Genomic DNA, 25,761 nt, shown 5'->3' on the forward strand with positions numbered 1-25,761 from the left:
CGGATTCGTGGCTTCTGATGTGGATTGGTGTGCTTTTCATGTGTATTAAAAAGCAAATAGTTGCAGGTAGCGTAGTTTGCGTTTGTGTCCCAGACAGAAATAAGTCTTGTACATTGGGTTATGAGAGTGTGGCAACTGGTCCTACATGCTGGCAGTCCTCTTGAAGGAAATAATATTACACTCAGATATTTAGTCCTTCCCTTTTCTGTACTGTGCTGCATGTTCCCTGTTGGCTTGCATTCTTTCATTGTCAGTTCTCCTCTGCTCCTTCAATTGCCTCTTTATTTTGCACAGGCTTCCCGACACATCCACCCATGGCACGGCAGGGCGAGCCTGCCTGCACTGCTGCATCTTTCCTTAGGCCTTCCCTTTTCCATCTGCTTGCTTTCCTTCTACGCCCTACCCAAGGGCTTTCCCACTTCCACTGTACTCGAAAATAGCTGGGAGGATGCCATCTTCCAGCTCTGCCTGCTCCCTTGGCCTTTTTTTTTTTTTTTCATTTTTTTTCTGGCCCCATGGTGTGACTTTCACTGATTTCTGGTGAGTAACTGGCGGTACGGGAAGTCTACCTGATGATGATTTCATTGTGCATCTGATTTGTAATCTATACAGAAGTGCCTGCAATGCAGAAGGCTTGATAGTGTTGTTTAGTGTTAGAAATTTAAAACATTAAAGTATATAGAGCAGCAATTAAGGTGGCTTGTTGAGCATGTGTATAACTTGCATGGTTTTGTGAATGTGAAGGTTTTGCACAATATGATAATTTTGGGTGAGCTGTGAAGTACGGTGATCTAGATTAAATTTGAGGTTTTTCATATTGCTGAATGAGAAGCTGGTAAAACGGCATACATTTTCTAAACAGGCACAACTTCTCTTAAATTTACCATCTATCTGTTGAGCTGTCAGACACTGTCACTGAAGGCTTAAAACTATTTTCATGAAAACAGGAGTTTGCTAGATTTCAAAGAAAATGCTATTTTTGTTAAAAATAGCAGTCAGACCAAAAGGTTAGGCTATCATCAAAGTGTCTGTAAAAATATGTTTGAGACCCCGTTCTGTTCTTCGCTATCACAAGAGAAGATAACTTGTAAATTGCCTTTCATAAAAGCGAGTTTGATTTAAGGTATTAATAAAATCTAAATTTGTGCATTCTTGCTGTGGGGACTGAAGATTTTAATTTAGTGAAATGCCAGAACATTTTTTTGTGCTCAGTTTGATGAGTGTTATGTGAGAATTCCATCTTACTAAATTAGGGCAGACATATGTATTACACTGTTTACAAACTGTTATGATTAAAACCTGTTAAATTTCATATTCAATATTCACTCATCTTTGAGCAAAAGAGTCACCTCGGTTTTGTCTCAGTGCTGTTGAATTCTTGTGTTAAAATAGATTAAATTGCAGATGTTAATCTGAGTAACTGTGGAAAGTTGTGACCTGGATTTGAAATAGCCATGAGACTACTACAGCAGCAGTAAATCTTAAAGAACGTGTAAGGCTAGCACATGGCAGGGGATGTCTGATGTGAGAATTAGAGTATGGGTGGAGGAATAGCCTGAAAACAAAGTCGTGTGCCAATATCATGTGTTTCTATTCTAAAAGAAAAGAAGAATTTGTCACCTTAGTATAAAGCTGTGTTTTTACAGGCAGCACACAGGAACTTCAACAAATTTTATTTTAAAATGGTAATCTAAAATTCAAGATGTATTTAAAAAAGACTTTGTGGCACTGAGGCATCTGGGTTCTTAATCCCCATGTGTTTCCTCCGGCGACAGTGATTCCAATCTTTGAAATATGTATGGGAATTGCAGGTGCAGACTTCAGCCTAAAGAAACCATCATTCTGAGGAAAAAGTAGATAGATACTGAATGTACTTAACCTTTTGTTTTAAGCTTTTTCCTTCTGTCCTTAAGTGACTGTTCTTTTTTTTGGCCAAGCCTGGCTTCAGCCCTAGTTCTGGGTACTTTAAAGCCTGATAGCATCAAAAGGTCCTGAGTGTTAGTTACTGTCAAGCACTGGCATTGCTGGAATCTTTTATTATTGCTTTGATTTTCTTCATCTCTCTTATAACATGTCAAATAAGAATGTAGGCTATGTCAGGAGAATGGGATAACAGTAATTTTTAAAGCAATGTTTTGACTTTAAAAAAAGGTTAAAACAATATTGTTTAAGCAATTAATAATGGAAAAATCGGGGGAAATTAATTGCTAATTTTAAAAAAAGTAGATTAAATATTTTCTACGTATTTATTAATCTCATTTTCTGTTCTGTTTTATCTCTGGATAATTTTTATACACATTCCTTTTTGCGTAAAAGAAAGAAATGAGCTTGCAGATACTGGCCCCCATGTATCCACACAAGAAAATTATCTTGGAGCACTATAAAAAGGTGTTACAAGAGTAATAATATCTATTATTGCAAAGGCGACTGTTGATTCTTTTCTGTTTACTAAGATTGTAGAGTATATGAAGGTAGAGTCTGAAATACTTCTCAATTTTTTAAAAATAATTTGAAAAACTGCTTTACAGTAAAATGGTAAGACCAGCTAGAATATTACTTTGTTTGTTTTATTCACTACAGAGAAGGGGTGATTGGCAGGCTCTGGCATTCGGCTGTCCACGGCTGAACTGCAGGGCTTGAGTTGCGTTGGCAGGGCTGCATGTAAAAGTTTGTGCCGTGCTTGCCAACTGTGTTCTTGGCTCAAGCTGATGTTACATGTCTCTCGACTCCAAAGCACGCTCATTTGCCAAATTCTACCTAAAAATGTATGCTGGAATTCCTAATTAAATAAACCCCTTGATATTTATTTTATGCCTTGGAAAGGCACGCATTCTTTCACAGTAGATACTGCTTTGGTAGAAATAAAAATAAAAATTTAAAAAGGCCAAGGTGGATTAAAAGGCCATAGCTGGTATTAGGAGAGAAATTGTCTCTTGCAAACAGATTGGGAGCTTCAGTTTCTTTTAAGTGTTGAAACTGTGGGACTTTACCAGGTTCTTACCTGAAATTCTTTGTATACATACATTTGTTGTTTGTTTTTCAAGTTTTTCAAAGACTATTCCACTACAAATGATAATTGCAGTCACTATATAATTTTGTTGTTTTTTCCCGGCTATATAGCAATATAGCTACCTTATTGTTGCCGTAAGCTGAAGTTAACAGTTGAACGATAAAGGTATAATTTATGCCAAACCAGTCTAGAAGCTTTTTCAGAAGACTGATAGCAACTGCTTTTATACATATTGCGGTGTAAAATGCTTATTAATGTTAGCAGATGTTGCACTTTAATCCCCCAGAATGATTGTTTGGTAGCAGCAGGAGATTTATTAAGCTTGAGTTGTGTGAAATTGTGTGTGCATAAGCTGCTATTTAGATTGTAAAAATGCCATTGAAAACTGTTAAAAAGTTCTAACTGTAATTGGCAGAGAGGTATTAGCTGTTCTAAAAGAAGTATATGTGTACCGTTGGCCCTTGTGCGGTAACCTCTTTATCATTTATCTTCTTGTATTAATGTCACTGAATTATTAATTCATGAGCAGGGTTGGATAGGGTGAAGGCACTATTTAAATGTGTGGCACATGTATCCTTATCGCTGGAGACATGAAAAGAGTCATTTTGTATTATCTATAAAATGGAAAGGACATTTAAAATTTCATTTACAGTAATCCACTTCACTTCCCAGTAAAACACCTAGATTATTGCTACTATAATATAATGTTCTTATTAAAATTTTGTAATCTTTCCACTCTGTTCACTTATAAATATTGTTGATAGACAAATGTAGACTTACTTTTTTTCTTTTTAGTTGCACATACATTTCATGAACTGCAGCAGAACATATGAAGAGCAGGTATTTTTATAAAAAATATTTCTCTTTCATTTCTACTAAAATAATACACAGTAAAATCCATTAAGTATTTGTAATTGTAAAAGGCTAAATAAATTATAATTTAAAATCATAATATAAAATCATAATATAATTTAATTAAAGAAAAATACGATTTGTTCCAAAGTAGCAGTGTCATTGTCACATTGAGCTACCAAGACCTATATTATTTAAAAGAAATTGTAAATGCATGACACAGAGTTCTTTGTCTTCTTGGTGAAACCACAGAATATCAGAGGTCATGTTGCTGCTAAAAAAAAGTGTTCAAAATATATCTTAAATTTCATCTGTGCTGTATGGATGATTTAAAATAAATTATGGAAAATACAATGTTTTCAGTCACTCCAGTGAAAAGAGTTCATTCTTTTCAATACTTTATAAAGTATTAATTCTGTTTAAAAATTCTTTGAATTAAAACAGTTTAGGGATACTTTGTCCTCAAGTGCTCGCTATGGCTGGCGTGGCAGTGCTGGAGATAACAGATATTCCATTTTGTTTAAAAGTTAGAAGATACCACTTCACACTTCCCTTTTTACAGTGCACGGAAAAGGCCTTCACTCTTTCTACAGTACTTTTTTTTTTTTTCTTTTTCTCTTTCTCATCCTACCCCCAAGGGAGAAAAAATACCATGTAGGATGCTAGGGAGAAGAGTTTTAAATAGGGGTATATGGAAGTAAAAGGAGCCTTTCTGTTCAATTACAATTTAGAGCTCTTTTTGCTTATGACTTCTCCAAATGTAATTATAGTTTTCTGACTTAGCCTTTCTACAAAAGGAATAAAAAATGAACTGAAATAGTTTTCTATTTTTCTATTATAGTTTGAATAAATAAGAAAGCCCACAGTTCACTGCAGTTAAAGGAGTGATACAGCTCTGATGAATGACTGGTAGTCATTCAGCTGCCTTGCACAGTTAAGAATAGTCACCTGAATGTTCATTGCTTTTTAAATTGTACAAGAAAATACTCTTAACTATAGTTGCATCATTAGATGCCTAGGCAACTTGTACATCTTTACAGAGCACATCATCTAGTAACAGCAGTAAATTCTTTGTTCTGTTGAAGAATCAGGCCCTTTCTGAATAGATACTGAATATTTATTTGCCATATTTATTGCGTATGTTTTGCACATTCGTGATGATCTGTGAGCAATAGTTATGTAATTTGGTCGTATATTTGTGTGTAGGTGCAAAGAAGAGAGTTAATGCTGTCTCGGCATTACTGTTGTATATGGCTTCTCACCCCTGAGTTCTTGTTTTCACCATGAATGTGTATATGAGAAAAGCCAGTTACGAGGGAAGAAAAACAGAGTTTGTTGATTTTTGTCATGATTTTTTTCAGCCTTCTCAGTACTACCGCTATGTAAAATTAGTGAACCTGAAAGCTGTCTCTCTGTCAATGTGTACTTTTTTTTTTTTTGTGCTTAATATACATGCTGAAGTCCTCCAAAGGGTTATGTAATTTCAGTGAAGTTTCTACCTGTAAGTTATACTTGCCTGGGGAATCTCTGGTGTGCTTAGAAAGTAGTTAAAGATCATTCTTAGTTGATTATTCTTTCAAAGGTTACGTATTTGAGGTCTCCATCATTTCTTCCCTTCTTCTGTTGTCAAAATTGCAAATTTTGATGTGGCTCATGGCCAAGTATGGGATAGTAGCACAGCGTACTTCTCAGGTTTCTCTGCAAGGCATAATCCACTATCTTTTAATAACTAAATGGTTTGTGAATGGTTTGGAAAATACAGCTTTATAGAATTAGTCTTAGAAGTTTGTTTGTTGGTAGTGGGTTTTTAGTGGAATTAAACTATGGTCTTCTGAAGCTCCTGACTATCAGGCTGCTGGTAAGAAAATACTACTTTCTGATCACTGTAATATTAATTGTGCTTCAGAGAAAAGAAACAAAACTAGTAATAACTTAAGAAGGGGTTATATGAAAGAAGATAAAGAAAACTACTTAGTACAGCATGTTTTAAAACTTAATTAAAAGCATGCATTATTGAAATGGTCTTTCATGAAATGCATTATTGTGATGCTATGGTAAATTTTAGTACTTGAGGATATGATGGAGGTACAAGTATTTAAAAATACCTTTCTCCTGCTGTCTCTATATTTAGTCAGAGGTTTTTCACATTTCACTGCCTGCTTATCTGATGTATTTTATCCTAGATTATCTCATTACTCTCAAGAAATCCCTTTTGGTAATATTGATAACCTAATATATGACAGATTTTGGCCATTATTATTTCATTTAGTGGTCATATGTATAGACCAAGAGGGAATCTGAATATTGATTCACTGAATGGCTAGTAACAATTGATTTATGAGTCAAGGATTCAGTGCAGTGAGTCAAACACAGTAGAGATTACATCTTACGTGCCACCATTGATTTTGTTTCATATTTCACTGCACAATGATTAGGCCATGGTCTCACAGATGTTAACATTAGAACTGTATTCTTCTCTAAGCAAAAGATATGCCACAAATTACACCCAGTGCACTGTATGTATATGTAGGTGCCTTCCACTTTGATTCTTTAAAAATGATAAATATTTTTCAGTTACTCTTTAAAAAGTTGTTTTTTCTCTGGTAACAACAAAGGGTTTTGATAGAATTAAAAAAATTATCTGAAGTGACTTTGCTGCCTACACAAGCTTGTTCTTGAAACTTGAACCATATAATTTATATTGAATACAGACCACATACATTGATCTTAAATACAACTGATAGAAAATGGTATGCTTTAAAATGAATGCTGGAACAGCACCTTCATGAATTTTTTTGATAACATGCCTTGTTGCATGCCTAGAAAAGAAGTCTTCAGTGCAGCAGTTTCCAGGGGATTGGTGCTACCAAAGAGAGGTTTGTGACTGAATGTCAGATACCAAGGGTGCAGCACAGCCATCCCCAACTGTGGTTTGGTTGCAGGCCCAGTGTATTGAGGCTATACAGCCCCCATTAACCCAGTTATAACATGGGTAAAAGTGCTGTAAATGCATGGGTAAAAATATGTTTGTCTCTGCTTTTGCCTGTAACTTGATTTTATTTTGGAAGTTAGTAGCTTGTGGGTATTTTGCTGGTGGCTCTATGCTGGTCTAATGAGGTGGTCTTACTTCAGTGCATCTGCTGTGAAAGGCATTATCTGTACTCATTCCCCTGCTTAAGCCCAGTGCTGGGGGGTTATAAAGCAGATCCTTGCAATCCTCGCAAACAGCTGGAGAAACACCACGTTGCTGCACAGGTATGGACATGTTTGACCACAGTCCCAGGACTTAGTTCTGTTTGTTTTGTTTTTCAGTCTACTTCCACTTCAAACAAGTTCTCAGCTGTGAAAAACACTGGATGGGAGGAAAAAAAGAGATCAGCTAAGTGGCATAACAGCTTTGAGAAATACAGGCCTTTGCAAAGCCTTGTCAAGGCTGTCAACAGACAGTTTACTGTCTTACAAGACTGCAGTGTCTTTGGTTGATGTTAGTGTAGTGATTTTTATTGGTTTTTTTAAGGGAAAGGAATGATATCTTCTAATATAAATAGATTATTTTGAGGATTTCTGTGAGAAGTTTGAAAAGCCTTTGAATTTTTTTCAACTGTTGTGATTGCTTCTTCTGGTTTGTCATACAGTTCTCGGTGTTTTTTATAGCTATTCATTATTTTCTTGTTTATTTTTGATGTTCATAAAATCTGTCCTACGTAGGTTTGAAAATGAGAGCTATTTGTTTTGCAGTTTAATGAAGAGAATAGCAAACAGCTTTAGACTGTGCCTCTGGTGTCCAAAGTGATCAGCATATTTAACATGCTCAGCGTGACACTAAGATATTACAGCCGATAACGGTTGTAATTGACTTACAGCATCCCTTTCCCTCCCCCCTTTTTGGATGCTGGGGATTTATCCTTGAGACCGCAGGAAGATGTAGTCACACAGAGGGCAGAAGTGTTAGAAAGGTTTTACCTGCACTGTTTGAGTGGAGGTGGTCTGATGTAGTGGCACGGTGTCGATTCAGGTGAAATACAGGGAATTTGCAATGAGGATTGAGTGAGACACCCCTCCACGAACCCCCTGCTGCTTTTTGATTCTGAGCATTTAGCAAAGGCAAAAGAGAAATTCAGACTTGGCAAAAGGAGAGTGCCTGGAGCCAAAAAAAGCCATTCTTATTAGCGCTAGCAAAGGTTTACTTTGCTGGCTTATTGAATGAAAACTCCCTAGAGTGTCCAGGCTTTATCCTGTGTTAACAAGAAGGGGCAAAGCTGGCTTGTCGGGAATGGAACGCCATGTAACGTGTCTGTAAAACACGAGAATGAGGCCGAGCTGAGCTAGAGTGCTGATGAGGAAGGAAAACCTTAGTCTTTTCCTCTCAAATCCTATTTATTTTCTCTGTGAATGATTGCAGTAGAGCACCAAGCTGCTGTGGGCTGATGGACTAAATTGTGGTGTTGCACTGTTAAAGTAGTGTCAGTGCACTCTGTAGTGTCAAGGCTTGTGGTAGGTAGATTTGATATTTTGAATGATCTGCTGCACTGATGAGGTGGGAACCCAAGCTGGTGTGGAGTAGGCATTTCTGTGGTCATTCTTGATTTACAGTACACATTTATTGCACACTATTTCAGGTGTTCCTCAGGCATGGGTATATCACTTCAGAACACAATGCAGCTGAATGCATTGAAGTAATTTTTTTTGTTGCAAGGTTGGATGACCTTGGTCAAGTCTTGTTCTTACTGTATTATTCCCTTTCCTGATACTGTATTCCTTCCATGCAACTTAGGAAGAGATGTTTTAGGTTAGAAATACAGTGTTCAAGGTGACAATTAATAGGGGCTGTTGAATACAGAATTGAAGATAAGACACTCTGGTACATTTTAAGCATTGAATTGCTTTTAATGGGAAGTATCTCTGTTAACCAATTTTAGACAGAGCAGAGTTAGCCTTTCCTTTCTTCTTGCAGTATGCAACTTGTTTAATTGGAACAGATCAGGCGTTGATTGTTTACCATAAATAGTAGAAGATGCTAACTAAATCAGCATGGGGTCTTGATTGTCTTCAGGTTTTTTTGTAAGATCTCATAACTTTGAAGATTTTCTACAATCTGGTAGTGTAGCACTAATGCAAAGTTACTAATGTAAGTCAATTTTTGAATAACATATTGAAGATTTAGGAATGCATCTGAAGGTATATTCAGTGTTCAAATCTCGAGCTGTGTCTCATTGCAGATGTGTATAAAACTGTAGCTCTTGGATCATAAAAAGTATTAATCTCATTCTAGTATTTTACAATGTGGTTTAGACAGTTTTGCTAATCACACTGCACTAATTAAATTCTTATGTTACAGATTATAGGAAGTTTAACTTTTTAAAAATTGGGCAAGCCTCATGATGGGAAAGCACGTGGACACGTGATTTCTCAGGAGACTGAATAGTCTATTATATTGTATGAATATATATCTACTCACCCTTGCCTTCTCTTCCCCCTCCTATCCTCTGCAGAGTGTCTCAGATATATTACAGAATTACTTAGTTTCATAAACTGGGTTATGAAAGGCAGTGGGGGTGCTGCATGTGTGGCAAGGTAGGTCATACAGGATTTATAAGAAGGACTGCCTGGGTCCTGCTAGTTCCTCGGCATGTATGAGCTGTGCAGCTATGGCTGGTGTTCTTTACCTCTCTGTGCCTCGTCGTCTGCAAAGCTAGTGTAAATTTTATTTCTGTAATGGGAATGTTAAAGCTTGACTGAGGTTGCAAATGCTTCACAGTGTTTCTAAGATGATTTGGAAAATTAAGCACTATATTGTAAAATATATCAGCATTAGTCTGAAAGACTTTCAACTAAAGAAAAACATCCTGGCTTAGCTGGAAATATCTCTGCATTCCCCTCTGTTTTAATTGCCTGAAAAGCTGGATGGAACAGGATGGAAAAGGCAGCTCTTGAGCATGCTGTGTCAGTTGTCCAGAAGCTCTTAAAAGACCCTTTTTTGGCTTTAGAAAATAAAACCTTGGGAAGGTTAAATAGAGTAGAGTCAGGATGCCTTAGTCCTTTAGAGGTCTTTCTCTTCAAAGATTAAAGTATTTCAAGGAGCATGTTTGGAGCAGCTTTCTCTTATCTCTGGGGTGCTTTCGAGCAACATTGCGGGGAGAGGGGTGGCCAACAGTGGCACCTATTCTGCAGCAGTCGTTTTTTGTGTGTAAGAAGTTTCTGAAGTACAGAAGAACAAGGAAGCAAGGCAGGGGCACAAAGATACTCGGGACTTGGAGCACAGCTTATGAATACAGTATGAAGAGCCCAGTACCTTTGCAGTGTACAGGTTTGAACATTAACATTTCTATTACAGATCTAGTCTTCTTTAGCGGCACATATGTGAAGAAACTTAACAAGTTGAACCACTCCTGTTTCCAGCAGAGGGTTGGGATTTTTTCTGTGGGAGACTGCAGTATGGCCCAGAGGTAGGGATTTAAGTTACAACTGAAATTTTCTGGGCAGCTTTTATTGCACTCTGAAATTCAAGCAACCTTTTGCTCTGGGGAGTTTCTCGCTGTCCCGCCCACAAACCAAAGCAGTCAGTGATCCAGAGAAAAGGTTTATTAAGGTCTGAGGGGAAATAAGTTATTTGTGCAGGACAGCCGCTCACTGTGGTCTCCTTTTTCAGTTTACAAAGAAGTAACTTAATATGTCTTTTCCTGGTCCTGCTTGTTTGGTTTGGGATTTGTTGTTGTTGTGAGATGCCACTGACGGTCTCTGTATCGCTGATGGATGGTCAGAGGGACAGGGCTGACAACAGTGTCTCTAGTTGGAGTGCTCTCTGGCTCCAGCTCATGTCTGGGTATCTCTTTCAGGATTAGCTTTTGTTATGCTGATGAATAGTTGTTTTAGAACGGCATCTTTCTTTTACTTGGAGCCACATAGAGTTTCTCAAATATATCTGTTACATTAAAAATTGTTCGCTGTGAAGCTGTTAATTTTTAGTTGAAAGAAAAGCAGCAAACCCAAACCTTATTGCATCAGTTTTCAAACACTGCTTAATTTTTTCTTGCTTTTTTAGAAAAACATGTGTAATTGATAATCTGGTAGGGGCTGGTTAGTTTATTTTGAATTCTTTTTGCAGCAGCACACTGAGTTAAATTCTATGTCTGTAGGCTACAGCAATCTAGAGAGAACAATATATTGCACAAAGCACATAAATTCGTCCTTAAAATATGTTGCATTTATTCTTAGTTGAATAGTTTCTGCTGGTTTTGATATCCCAAAATCGTCAATATACTTCCAGAAACTGTGGTTTCTTGTTAAAATAGTTAAAATAAGTCTGTTTACTAAATCAGATTACAAACTCAGAAACGCTTACTCATTTTTTTTTTTTTTTTTTTTTAAAAAGGTCTCTGCCATATATTTTGCACCTATTTCCTAGAGAGACTTTGGGTACTGCAAGTGATACTTTGATTATTGTTTTTGATTTTAACACAACCCTTCCCGTCCCCCTGCCCAATTCAACAAAAGCCCACAAGGAAGCAATGAGTTTAAGGATGATGTAGCACAGGTATGTCACTATCTACTTGAAGATGAAGGAAGATGTCTCAAAATCTGTGTGTGCAGTGATATATTGTGGAAATAATAATAAAACTTGAGTCTCAGGAAGTCAAAATCTTCTGGACAGACTGGGAGCAATCAGAAGGCTGACTTAATTTCACTTTTAGCCATTATTGTTCCTTATGTATTCTCTCGGATTATCCTGATTGCTTACTGAAATTATGCTGATTAGTCTGTAGTGTCTGTGAAATAGTTCTATGATTTTTCCTTTGGGTGCTACAGGTAAAAAATTAATCCAATCTCTTCCCAAGCTTTTAGCTGAACTATCTCCGGGGGTTTTTTTGGATATATCATGGTGGCAATTTTTTCTTCTTTACTCAGCAGGAGCTCCTTTGCAATTGTAATTTCTGCTGAATGCAGTGCATCCTTTGTGGATTTTTAGATTATTCTTTCTTTTTAGTTGCAAAACACTCTCGGCCCAGTGTGAAAGATCTAGAGATACAATATGACTGTCTTTTCATAACTGCCTCTGGGTTGTCCTGTAGCAGCTGGTGTATCACCATCTAAATTGAAGGCACATCTTTTACCTCTGGGCACATGGGTCTGTGCCAGGTAGAGCCACGCTCTGGCTGTCCTGCGCTGAAGCACTCTGTTCACTATTGCATGCTCTTTGTTGAAATATGTGCAGATAAAAGCACTTGTGATTGAAGAGCACCTATCTGTAGTTGGAAATTGGAAAAAGAGTTTGGTTTTATGTATAAATAAACATAAATTCACTCAGCTTCAGATGTTGGTTCTCTTTCATTTTCATGTGAGAAATCACAAGCACGCTTGTGTTGTGTGAGAGGGATGCCTGCACTGAAGCAGCATCACTCCCTTTAAAAAGGAGACAAGTAAAGAAGCCTACTTGGCTATCTAATAATCTCCTGTTTTGCCACAGTCACATTGCGTTCATTGAGAGCCAGAGAAATTGTTCCATAATGTTTTCTGTTAAGTCCTGTCTTTCTCTCCTGGGGAAAAAAGTGTCAGTCTTGTTGCTGTCTGTGTGCTCAGGGAACAAACTTATAATTGATTGACATTAACATTGACTTATATAAAAGGAGTTAAATTTTCTACTTCTGAAAGTGATCTATAGTTCATATAAATTTTTTTGGCATTTTGTGCTCTTTACCCCTTCCAGTTCTCCTTGCCAAAAGGGCAAATGTATTTTTAAAACCCTCAACATGCTCCGGTACTAATAAGAGTCGTAAGTGGCCCTTACATCCTGCCACTTAAATTTTTACATAGTTATTATTACATGTTCTTAAAGTAACGTTAATTTCAGCTATCTCAGACAACATCAGTGCAGTCCTGTCCATTGGTGTTGGAGAGGCCAAGCCAGTGTGGCACCAGACACAGCTCTTTGGATCTATCATTGCCGCAGTGTTCAGAGAGTCATTCTTCTGGAGTTTTTTTCACCTATCTGTAATATATAGAGCCAGCTTTGTAGTTGGAAAGAATTTGATTTTATATGGATGTTAATTTTTCTGTAGCTTCCCAAACTCTAATAGTTGGGGCTGAAGCATGAACTAGCTTCACACAGTGATATGGAAGAGGATGTATATAGTCACTCAGTTGGCTGGTGAGAGAATGAAGTCATTAGCAGAAGGGAGCACTCTGCTGTCAAATCGTCTATCACAGCTACTACACTCTCACTCTAATTATATTTTTCAAATGCAAATGATAGCTTTAAGAATTCTTCCTTTGCTACATCGTTTACAGGAGCAGTTCAGTTCGTATTTCTTAGTTGGAGGCAAATCTCGTCAGAAGCTAAGGACAGGAGAGTCTCATCCATTATGTTTATTCCCTTTTCTCTGAAGGTGTCTATTTGGTAGAAATATGGCAAACTATAGAGTCATATGAACAGACTTGCTCACCAAACATTTTGTTGGCGAAGTTGCTGTTAATGCTTCTCATCCAAGGAGAGTGATCTATGTGTAGCACAAAGGGAGTGCCAGACCCGTGGCAGTGAGGAAACCTGCAGAGCTTTACTGTTGAGTGATGTTGTTCTGTTGTTTTCTGCCATCCATGTTTCAAATCCCTAAGAAATGTAGCAGTTTTCTAGATTTAATTTTATTGTTGTACTTTGAGGTAGAGAAATGGAAGTAGTGTCATATTTAGAGAGTGGGAAAAGTTTAGCCTAGTCATCTGCAAATCCAGTTTCTTATATTCAGAAAAAATGCTGTCTTTTTTTTTTTTTTCCCACGTGTCTTAGTGCAAGTACATCAATAACATTCATACTTTCAACTTTAACATGTATAATTGTTTGGCATTCTGTTTAATGATCACTGACCTTGAGAGATTACATCCCACAAACCTGCCAAATTCCCAGCTACAGTACAGGTGTACTGTCAGTTTTTATTAAAAATTTCTGTCTTCATGTCAAGTAAAATTTGGTATTCCAAATTATTGGTGTTCAGCTATTGATGGATTTTTTTTTTCTCTTTTTCCTCCAAATCCTCTGCTTCTCCAGGTATGAAGATGAATAATGCAGACCACTGGTTTCGATGATGCTGGGCTTTTATAACTGGATTCATTAAGGAATACAAAGAAAATTCTTACAGGGATCAATAATGGTGTCTTCTGGCTGCAGAATGCAAAGTTTTTGGTTTCTGCTCATTATCAGCTTCCTGCAGTGTACTGAAGGTAAGCTTTAGTTTATTTTTCACTTGAGTTTGCAAATGAGACGAATGGTCCGTACAATTAATTTCTGTTAGAAAATTCTCTTGGAAATTTCTGTTGAAGTTTTAGGATGTCAAACTAAAAGTATCTGTAGCATGTTCTAGGTTTAATTTATGAGACTCAAATTGTCTCTTTTTTTTAATGAAATATAAACCCACATTTTTTTGGGGTTTTGCAGTATTGAGGCATCTGAAGTGACACTGTTAATATCCTTGATTGGTAGGTGCCTTATTTTGGGGCTCTTCCTGTTTCTTCTTTTTTTCTGTTCTTATTGCACAACCATTTAGAAGCAGTGTATAGATCTGTTAAATGTGATATAAAACAACTAAACAGTGCAAACGGAATACCTGTCTCTAATTTGGCTGTCTGAAAATAAAATGGCAAACACTTAATTAGGATTAGAACTATCTAAGTTAAATTTCAGGAAGTAAAACTCAAAGTGCATACAGAAATAGCATCTACTTAAAAATATTTTTGCTTTTTTAAAAAAAGGGAAAAATACTTCACTGCTATAAGATGTGGTGTTTAAAATAGATCTTTAATTTAAGAGATGAGGAAGGAACAGTCTTTTTAAAAGAAGTTGTATCATCTGTTCTTTATCTGTTTTTCTTCAGAAACTCTGCTTTATCTGATCAGTTTGTCTCCCCAACTGTTCTTGTGGCCCTTTTAATAGACAGAGAAACACGAATGATCAGGAAAGCATGGTTATGAATTTTTAATGACAAATATTTGTATAGAACTTGAGGCTATTTCTGGGTGTAATAATTTTGATTGACTAGATTGCAGGTGAAAAGTCTTGTTTAGTAATAAAACAGCACCTCCATGCCTTCTTGCATTATTCAGTAATTGGTATATAATATATAGGCTTATTTGGTGCATCTGTGGCGTGATCTCACCATCATTTAAAGCAGATACATACCATACCCTATCAAAATTCTTTGAGTTTTCAGGCGGAATTTTCAGAGATAGTTCAGGAAAGCTGCTCTGCCTTGTCTTCTTCCCCAGATCTGTACAAACAAGAAGGATCTAGTACCAAAAAATGGCAAAACCCAGTATTAAAAATTTAAATACTGTGTATGGTCTTCCATATTCACCATGTAATTTCCTAATCCTTTATTCTAGACTAGCACAACTCATTCTTGCGTTGTACTGACAGACAAGCTTTGCTGAAATAGGTTGGTTGTATGTATATATGAACACACACATACATCAGGGAGTGTGTCCTGGGAGTCTCCATGAAGGTTACTGAACGTGGGGAAGTCTCATTTCACTTAAATAGCTTTCACGGTCACTTTCCCTTCCCTCCCTTCTTTCTCCTTAAATATTGCCAGAATATATTAGAAAACTGGCATTTCCCATGGCACACGGAAGATCTTGGATGGTTTCATCATTGATGGTATTTCTGATTTGATAGCTGCTGTACTGACTGCTCTCTTGGTGTCTGTTGAGTCTGTGGACTTGGGTATAATCTTACTTTTATAGGAAAGTAAGTGCCAGCAGCTGGAAAGTAAAATGCTTTTCAGGCTCTTTCACAGGTAAGGAAGAGGTAAATGCATATTAGGAGAATGGAATTACAGATCTTATGACTGGCTGGTTAGGTAATAACCTGTGTTAATTATAAATTCACTTACATTGCAAAAGTGGTGCACTAGTGGAAACCAAAGGTGTAGGAAGTAGAGGCATCTATTTATGTTTTTTCTGAAGTTTTAAAATACTAATGATTTTATTTGTTATTATAATTGTTTCAAATCCCTATATTTATTACATTTTACAAAGATTCACCTATTTGCAGTTTACTATGTGGTGGTTGAAATCATTTGAAAACAAAGGAGAGCAAACAGTGTTCTCTGGTTTGGTTATAGTAGCAAACAGCATGCTGCAAAGAGTGTTTTATCTGCTGAGTTTGGAAAGGAAAAAGTCAACTGAGACTACAGATGAAATTTTACCATTTGCAGAAAGCTAATTTTCGTTGTCATCTATAATATTTCAAGTTCATTTTGTTCTGTCCGTGTTTTTTCTTGCTTTTAGTAGCCAGTAGCAATCTTTTGATGCTTCAGTTGTGAATTTACTTTTTTAAAGTCTATACAAGAGCTGCTTTTTCAGCTAAAAGAAACAGGGAAGGAAATTGGGAGCAGATAACAGAATCATACCAAATTAATTGTAAATTCTTAAAATAAATGAAATATTGTGGCTCTGTATACTGGAAATGAATATTAATATAGAGTTGGCTTCCAGCCACAGAAGCAAAATGAATACCACATTATTACACTTTCTCACAAGATTACATTGCCTTCTGCTTCAGTAATAAGAGATGCCAAGTGTAACGTGCTTTAGTAGCACTTCATGCCTGGAAGTACGAACATGAACAAAGGTTAAAATAAGAGCATCTAACTTTTGCTAGAAATAAGAAAATCTTTAATTCTCTCACTGGAAACCTAGGGCTTTTTTATAGAGATCTTATGTGTATGTACAGGTTGTTGCAGTTGGTGGGAGAGATGAAACCTGGCTGAATTCCCTGCTGTTATGTTTTAATGTTTCCATACAGTTAAACAGACAAGGGGGGGGGGGGGGGGGGGAGCATCCTGGGTGTTGACAAGTGATTCATTTGTTCATATAATGAAACATTTTCCAATCAAGATAAAGACTTCATTACTCTCATAGTGCCTTAACTTTAACTCACCAGGGAGTTAGCAAGCAGGCACAGTTATATGAAGGCAGCAATTTTATTTTCATGTCGCCTATCCAAATAGGAGTCATATCTTCAGTTAAGAAGGTCTTGGGTTTGCTTTGTTTTTCCTGGCTAGCGCAGTCCAGGTGGGGTTGCTTTTGAAGCAGTCTGTTTCTTCAGGTAAAAGGAACCTGGAACGGACAAGTTCTAGCAGCTAGAGGGGAAAACCACACTGAGTTATGATATGCTGCTGGTACACAGACCAACAACAGGTCAATATTGTTGTGTAGTGGCTTGAAAAGCATTGTTATTATCATCAGCACCAAGCATTGCAGCCCTAAATAAGGAAAAGATGAGAGGCAGGAAAAAAGAATGAAAAACTGGAGTCATGAGCTTAATGTATTTTTCTGTCCCTTTTTCTAGCATATTCTACTATAGGTATGTCTTTAAAACACAGTTTTATTACAAAAGACAGAGTGAAAGAACCACCTTGGAAATTAGAACTGATGCTGTGCAGGTGGCTGTGGGAAGCCTTGCCTCCTACCCTGGCTGATTGCCTGGGGGAGACAGGAGCTCCCACCCGCGCCTGTCCCCATCCCGCGCCTGTCCCCATCCCGCGCCTGTCCCCATCCCGCGCCTGTCCCCATCCCACGCCTGTCCCCATCTCACACCATCCTGGCTCTCTGGTCTCGCGAAAGGATGATGGGACCTGTCGGTGCCATGCAGTCGAGTCCTGCACCTTTACTTACCTGTTTCGTACTAACTGTAAGAAGTGAATTACTTCTGGCACCGCCTCTTTTTTCTTTTTTTTTTTTTTTTTCCCCCCCTTCTTAATTAGGTGAAACCATCCAACAAGTTAAAAATTATCTGAGAAAGTACAGAAAGTCAGAGTGAGATCACACATGCCTTGTTTCCATAGCAAAGCAGGGTAAAAAGCTTATTATACATATTATTGGTTTCTCTTCAAGCAAGTTAAGACAGATACACTAATATGCATATGAAAAAAATGTCAGAGTTAAGCATTCTGATTGAGATTGGGTTTTGGACTGTACAAGTTTTGATATTTTAAGCTTTATCTTGCTTACAAAATCTACCTTTTTGACTAGCTTTAGATGCCTTTTGTTTTTATTCTCTTCTGCTGCTTGAGACGCACAAGTGCTTGGGAAGCACTGAAATAATTTTCTTTGCTTACACTTTATTTTAATCAAAGTTTAATACAATTCTAATTAATTTTGTTACGAATTATTATCTATCCATTGTCCAAAGGATGAAGCATCATGCTTTCATTATCTATTTAATTCTGTTTTCCTAAACGGCATTAATGTTTTTAAAAAAATCCAGCCTGTCTTTTGCTCTGAATGTACATTTTAATTAACATTATGCTGAGAAATACAAATTTCTCTAAATTCCGCTTATGCCAGCCAAGGAGCTGAGTGTTAAATTTGAAACAGTTTTATACGTGTATCCAGCATTAGTGCATTTATTAAAAAACAGACATCCTAAATACAGTCAACCTACAGTGGGCCACTACAAAGGTATTTGCTATTTTAGTGTGTTGCTGAAGAACTCCAGCCTCCTGCCACGCCACTCAGAGTGTCTAAGGCGTATGGCACAAGTACTCTGCAAACTAGAAGCATGTTGGTTCTCCTACAGTTTTACTAGGAAGTATTAGTAGGATTTTGCCCAGGATAAAAATTCAGAAAGTCTTGTACCCTGGACTTGAGAAGAAATCAACTTTTGTTAATTAGTGGATTTAAGTTCTACAAGGGGTGAAACCCATTAAAGAGTCATGCAAGAGCAAATAGGAGCACTAATTTAGTTTCTAGCCAGGGAATTTATCACAGCAAGAGCTCTGTGAAGCACACAGTAGGCAACTACTTGGTTTAACAGAGGTTGCAAAGCATCTATGAGCACACCCACTGTAATAAGGCCAGCCAGTGATTGCACACCCTTTGAAGGGTCATTCTAATAAGACTTCAAATACTATCTTCATTTTTATCATGTATACGTAATGTGTTGTGATTTTTTTAACAAATATTTTTTCTTAATTGGTCAATACAGACTATGCAGAAGAAAATATGTGTGTGAAGGGAACAGTTTGGTTTCTGCAGAAAGCAACTGCTTCACCGAGTCCTGTTTTCTTTCCTGGAAGAGCGTGCCATTTTCACTGGGATGTTCTGACTTATCTGGGACATCTCTTTTTCTGGGGGAGGTGTGGGCTCAACATATCTTCTAAAAAGGAAATTGATCTAAATGGTGACACGAAACTTTTTCTTAAAGAAGAATGTCTGTTAAACTTTTCAAGTGCATTTCCAGATAATAGAGACTGACAGACTGCCTGGAAAAGCCAGAGATTCTTCAGCATGCTGGCAGTGAATATCCTTTCATATATTCCCTGAGCAGTGAGGTCTGCAGGATCCTATGCTGTAAGATTACATTTTTGAAACTAAAGCAAAACCACCACTATTTTAAAATGTAGAAGAAACATGTAGAAGAATGCATGAAGAGCCATTTTAAATACTATACTAAAACTTACGTGAGAATTTACTAGGAAATTTTAATGCAAGAATCTTATAATCTAAGGAAAGCAGAAAGTATAAATGTATAATTACTATGACATGAATAATAGTATTGCTATTTTGATATGCTGTCTTCAGTTACTTAAAAACGTTCTCCTTCATGCGGTGAGATTTTGCATCTTCTTGAGCTCTGTATTCAGGAGACGAAAAGGACCCTGTAATGTGTAAAACTGTAGAAACACAGTGGGTTATGCTAAGGGCAGATGTTATATTTTCAGAGCCCTCTAAGCTATTACTTCAGTTTACCATCTTACGTTGCTATGACCTCGGTGAGTCTCGGTGGGCGAGGCGAGTTATACAGCTGACCACAGCAATGAGAGGGGATTGACTTAACCTTCAGCTAACCTGCACTGAGACCATTGCCTAAGGGGCTTTTCTTTTATTAAATATAAATCTGGGTATATTTTAGATTAGTTTATTATGGTAAGGTACTTCTCCAAGAACACAATAGCAGAATTTGGACATACATGTCTTTTAAAAAACAAATAGGCTTCATTAGTGGACTGTTATTAAATATGGAAAAACTGTATCATTTATTTTTATTAACAGTTGTACTTTAAAAGTGTTTAATTATTTTCATTTCTGTTTTCTGTCAAGTGGAAGAATACTGTTTGTCTTAGTAGCAAGGTTTTTTATATAGCTTTAACAACATTGTCAGTCTTTACACTATGACCTGAAAGTACAATATAGAATGGAAGTATAACTGCCTGAAGCATCTGATACCAGTGAATGCCTCAGCACTGGCTTTCTTATTACATTTAGTGTCCTTATGATAAGATTATAAAAATTATTGCAAAGTATAATGATTTTAGATTTAATATTCGTTGCCAAGTTCTACAAGCACATAATGGGTTTTATACTTTTAGATCCGTTGATGTTCATGGTCTACCTCTAGGAGTAAATGGTACAGAAAAGTAATACATTTTGTGCTAATTGTGTGTTGTACAGATGTCTTAATAGTAGCAAGCGTATGGAGGGTGAAAGCACTACAGACAAAGGACTTAAGCAAACTGATCTACTGTATGTTTCATGTATGTGCCTGCTTCTGTGTTTATGATAACATACCAGGTTGTGTTACATGAGGAAGAGATAAAACCATTCACAGGGAGAAGTTCTTGGCTTTTTGTTCATCCATACTCCTGTCATAAATGCACTTAATAGTATAGGAGCTCCCAACATGTTGTTATACAGTTGTATGTATTTATACAGTAACCTTCATGGAAGAGACACTTAAAAATTGTCTGGCCTTTTACAGTGGTTAGTTAGTGTCATATTTACTCTTCAACATTGGTTGGTTAGAAGAATATTTATAGTTGCTCCCTGTGTTTTTGGTTTTGTTTTTTTTTTTTATTATATGACTTTGCACTTGGATAATATAGCTCTAAAGCAGCACTTCATTGTATTGTACGCTGTCCAAGTATAAAATTAGAAGAAAGGAAGATAAGGAAATAAAATACACACATATATAGTAAAAGTTCCTGAATGATGTTGTTGTACTTTCAGTTTTACATGGTACTTATTAATGTCCCTGTGTTTGTAGAATCACACTTCAGGTTTTTTGTTTCTAATCGCTTCAAATTTGATAGAATTTCATTCTGTCAAAGCTGTATCAGCTTCAGTTTTACTGACTTTTGTAAATAGTACTAGTTTATCCATTGATGGTTTGTTTGGGTTGACATTTCAAATGAGACACATGAACGCTGGATATTTTTCCAATAATTGTTCACTATTTTTCAGAAATACTAAGTTTTTTGCATTTTTAACAGATGATAAATTTTGTATGGGTGATTCTGTAAATGAGCCATACCTCAAATCCAGAGACATCATATGATGAATTGAATATGCAGTTCTTTCCCATAGATGGGAGCTGAAAAAATCCTTTTGCTTGAAGGCATCCCAAATTCCTGCCCTTCCAGAAAGAGTCTTGAACTACTCCACTGGCTTTCAAAACCCAATTGTGCTAAAGCTCTTTGTGTTTCTGTAATCTCTGTCTCCTGGCTTTCTTTTGAAGTGTAAAGAAATGGAGTTGTATGAATGTTAGCTTGGTTCATGGGTCCTTCTTTCAATCAGGGAGATGATTCATCCATGTCCCGGTGACGTTAAGGCAACCCGTGTAAACATAGGCGAGTGTGTTGGCAGAGGTAGGGACAATGGCCTGGTTGTTCCTCCTGAACTTGGACCAGTCTGGGTGGTTGGGAATGTTTTTGTCTTCTCGATTTATGCTAGTATAATAATCACTGATGTTTTCTAGAAGTATAAAATGTGTGTGTGGGAGACTAGTTGGGAAGGAAAATGAATTTTTTTTCATCTGTTGCCTGAGCAACACATACATGTGAGAAGCCCAGGGGGACCACATAATTTTCAGTTGTTGGATACAGCACTCGGTAAGTTTTATGAGGGATCTTGATGATGGAAGGAGAGCTGGCTTTTTTGTGTTTTCCCTTGTCAGGGATTTTGATGTCTCTCTCAGGAGTTAGGTAGTTTTGTTGTGTTCCAGCAGAAAGTACAATTAATGCAAGGTGCTGTTTGAGCAATTTTCCTGTTAAATTTGAATCCAGTAATTCATTTAGGACCCCTGAGAGGAAGTTGACACTGAAACCAGATTCTCCTATCTGCTGCATTTTTAGTTGGAAAAACAATGAGAAATGTTTGCTTTTTAAAGACTTCAGCACTATTTCATATCACTTCTGTTTTAACCATCTTCCTAGTGAGCTTCAGTCAGATTTGCTTGTTCACCACTGATCCTGTTGGACTGTGTGTGTGCCTTGATCTACCTTCCACAGTATTTCACATTAATTTCTCCTATTTCTCCCCACTGAGCTACCCCAGTTGTTTTCTCTAACTTAGGCTTGCAGATTGCCTTTAATATTTTGTCTTTTTTTAAATTATAAAATGTTACTTTAAGAATAAAGTTGGGATTTATTCTGTGCCATTGTTAACATTTACTATTGAAAGTCTATTGGAAAAATGTGGGTTTGTGGCTTAGAACTGATCATGCTTTTTAGTGGCTTAAGATAAATATGCTTTTAGTAAACAAAAATGAACAGTTTGCTGCTTATGCTTTTGCATCATTTAATTTGCAACAGATGAAGCTGGCATGCGTGAAGAGTGAAGCATGGAAAGTACTAGAGGGCAAACGGGTGGTTTGTGATGTGGATTATTACCCGTAAAGATGGATAGAGTCCACAAAACATCACTTCATGTATTAATGTACCAGCTGGAAAAATAATTAAATATATCAGCATAGCATATCATGCATAAACTGTTTGGTTTATGCCTTCAATTCAAATCCTGCTCAGTAATAAAAAACCTTAAATCTTCTATATCTTTATACTAGTGTAAAGATACACTTATATATCTTCACATATATAAAAAACATCTGTGCAAATACATTTTTTTAAAACTCAGAATACAAAAGTCTGGAAGTCATTCATATGTAAACTGTCTTGAAAGATTTGTAATATGCGATGTTTTGTTCTGCAATGTAAACTAAGTGCCGACAGAAAAAAAAGGTTGAGAAATGCATCTAACCACCAGTGTTTTCTTTACCAGTTGCACTGTAATCTATTAATAAAACAATTATTTTGTTATATGTCTTATATATAACAGTATAACAATTAGTTTCCTCTATAAATTACTTTGAATTTCACTCTGTTAAATCAGCAGAGTCCTAACTCGGTCCTGGCAACAACTGCAGTTATAGTATGTAACCTTACCTCTGTGATGCATTATTTTATAGCTCTTTGATTTGTTATGAATCCATTTTAACAGCATTTCTATGTTGCCTTCTTTTTACAAAAGGTCTTTTGAAGTATGAAGACAGACTTTCTGAATATTTGCTATTAAAAATTTAACATCATGTTAATGCCATTTGTGACAGACTTGATGATTCTAACTTTATTTACCACAAAGCCTTGTCTGTTTCAATTCTTTTTAATTCTTTTTTTTTTTTTTTTTTGTCTGATTTAAAAACAAAACAAAACAAAACAAACCAACACAACAAAAAACCAAAACAACAACCTAGTGACAATAATGGGGAAAAACTTTACTGAAGAAAATCTTTGGTCAAGATATGAGTGATTGTGACCTGACCAAAATTTACTCTCTTGATCCTATTTCCGTTTGAAGTAAGGGATCAGATCGTAACAGGGGGGGAAAGACACACACGCACACACAAAACATTTAAAAGCATTCAGAGATGTTAAGCAACAATAAAACTCTGTAACCATTTAAATGACAGCAGCTGACTATTTGAATTAACTTTGTGTTTGGCTTAATTTGGGGTCCTAATTATTCCTAACTTACGTGAGTAGATTTCAATTATACAATACTGCAGGGATTTGTAGCTAAGGCAACTAAAGGAATCATTTTACATAAAGTACTTTTGTTCAACTGATTAGGCAGGTTAAAATAGAATGATAGAAAATGGGAACTCTTGTCTGATAAAGCCCAATGAATTCTTTCCAATGACACTGTGAAGAAATAACATGAGGAAAGCTCATTATTGAAGATTTTGAGAATTTTTATGCAACATGTTTATATCTTGATAATGTGGCATTAGTAAACTGCTCACAAGCAAGTGCTTCTCATGAGTATTAACAATAGATCTATCAATAAAAAGGCAATTCACATTTTTATGGCACCTTAGTTTGATCTTCATGAGGTGACTTTTCCTAGAAGCTTGTTAACTAAAAATTTATTTCTTAAAAATATTTCTTTTTAAATATATATTTATTTATGCCAGTTAACCATTTAAATAGGCAAAACACGCTATGTTTACTGCATGTTATTTCATGTTTTAGACATGAAAGCAATTTTAGACATAACAACTTTAATCTCCAATATCCCATTTATCTAAAATTGCTATTCCATGAAAATAATTCTCAATTATGCTACATCCATAAGATAACCTGGGGGAACTACAGGTGAAGGAGGTATTGGAATAAAAGACTCTGGAATCAATTTCCATTGTATTACCCCCACAAATGTATACCCTTTATTGGGAATTAATTTTTGAACAAATTACATGCATAGTTCGAACCTAGAATTGGGGAGGCTTATATATATATTTATTTTTAACAGTGTGTACATACGTGCTCAGCTGAAATTTCAGGTTTATTCTTTGAGCATTTATGAAGTCATGACTTCTAAATTAGATTTGCAGCATAGGTAGGTGTTTCCTTTCAATGATGGTAGACTAACATCCCTAGATTTAGAATGCTTTTTTTTTTTTTCTCTCTGGGTTTTTCACACTCACCTTTTTCGGTTTCCTCAACCAGAGTACTGAAGGTTACAAGAATGCTTATGCTGCTGTCTCAGTAGAATAGACAACACAAGCATGTCTACAACCTAAACTGATAAGTCTGTTTTTAGAGCTGTTACATTTACCTGTGTCATTTGAATATACACTTAGATATTATAGTCAGAGACTTTTAAGAGAAGCACTGCAGTTGTTTTCTCTGTGTGTTGTGTTTAGGAGATCAGAACTTGAACTACCTCTAATGAGGTCAATGTAAGGCTTTGATGCTGTTTAAAGGGAGGGAGAAAATAACCACCTATGAAGCATACAGTTAGAATGTGTAACGGTAATTTCTAAGTTAGATCCCAAATAAATATTAAAATAAATTAATATTTACACAGTAATAGATCCACGTGCATCTCTTCTCTTCCCCTTGACAAATTCAATTTTTTGGTGGAAAAGACGTATTTTCGATCATGTCTGCTGTTAACATATTAACACTACACACTTTCAATTAGCACTGCTGACAAATTATTTAGGAAAGTCTCTGGAGCATGTGGAGATGTGCACAGCTTCTCCAAGTCAGGTGTTTGCTTTCCAAAGTGAAAGTATTAAGATTTAATTATCAGAAGATGTTTGCAGTAGGCAGTGTGCCTTTGGAAGACTGTCAAGGGCAAGGCTGCAGGTGCCCTCCATGCACCTGGGCAGGAGTACATCTGCGCCTGCTCTGGGAGCCCACGTCACGGAGGTTGGGCTCGGTTGCACTTCTGGGTACACACACGTCAGTGGGGTGAGCCAGGTAACGCTGGGCTACAACTTTTTCGTCTCTTGGTGGCGGAGTGTTGAGTCCTACTACTCTGTCACCCTATCAACTCCCTTGTGCTGGCTCTGGCACCCATGTGGTGGCCCTGTGGTGAACTGATGCAGGGAGCAGGACTGGCAGGAGACAGTCTTTCTTTTAGGAAGATGTTTCCCAAAGTTACCTGCCTGAACCATGTCACCTGGACATTGGAGGTGGGAGACGTGTAGGTCATGGTAGAGCTGTCAGAGTAAGTAGATGAAAAAAATAGTGAGGTATGTGCATCCACTGGAGCTTGGAAAACCGCTGTGCCAGATGAACAGGCATTTTATTTTCAGGAGGTAAAACAGGTCTGAAATGCATTATTCT

The 25,761-nt window shown here is 36.7% G+C and overlaps 1 protein-coding gene across 18 annotated transcripts in view; it reads left to right on the forward strand.

Annotated features, from left to right (window-relative positions):
- Positions 1–25,761, forward strand: part of ADGRL2 (adhesion G protein-coupled receptor L2) — a 395,343-nt gene that overhangs the window by 250,390 nt on the left and 119,192 nt on the right. For all 18 annotated transcript variants that reach the window (XM_074906473.1, XM_074906474.1, XM_074906457.1 and 15 more), the window contains one exon: positions 13,899–14,071. In XM_074906473.1, coding sequence (XP_074762574.1) covers positions 13,999–14,071 — 73 coding nt within the window. In that variant the 5' untranslated portion in view covers positions 13,899–13,998. The remainder of the gene's footprint in view (positions 1–13,898; positions 14,072–25,761) is intronic.

The sequence above is a fragment of the Athene noctua genome, chromosome 5 (genome assembly GCF_965140245.1).
Source record: "Athene noctua chromosome 5, bAthNoc1.hap1.1, whole genome shotgun sequence".
NCBI classification, from domain to species: domain Eukaryota; kingdom Metazoa; phylum Chordata; class Aves; order Strigiformes; family Strigidae; genus Athene; species Athene noctua.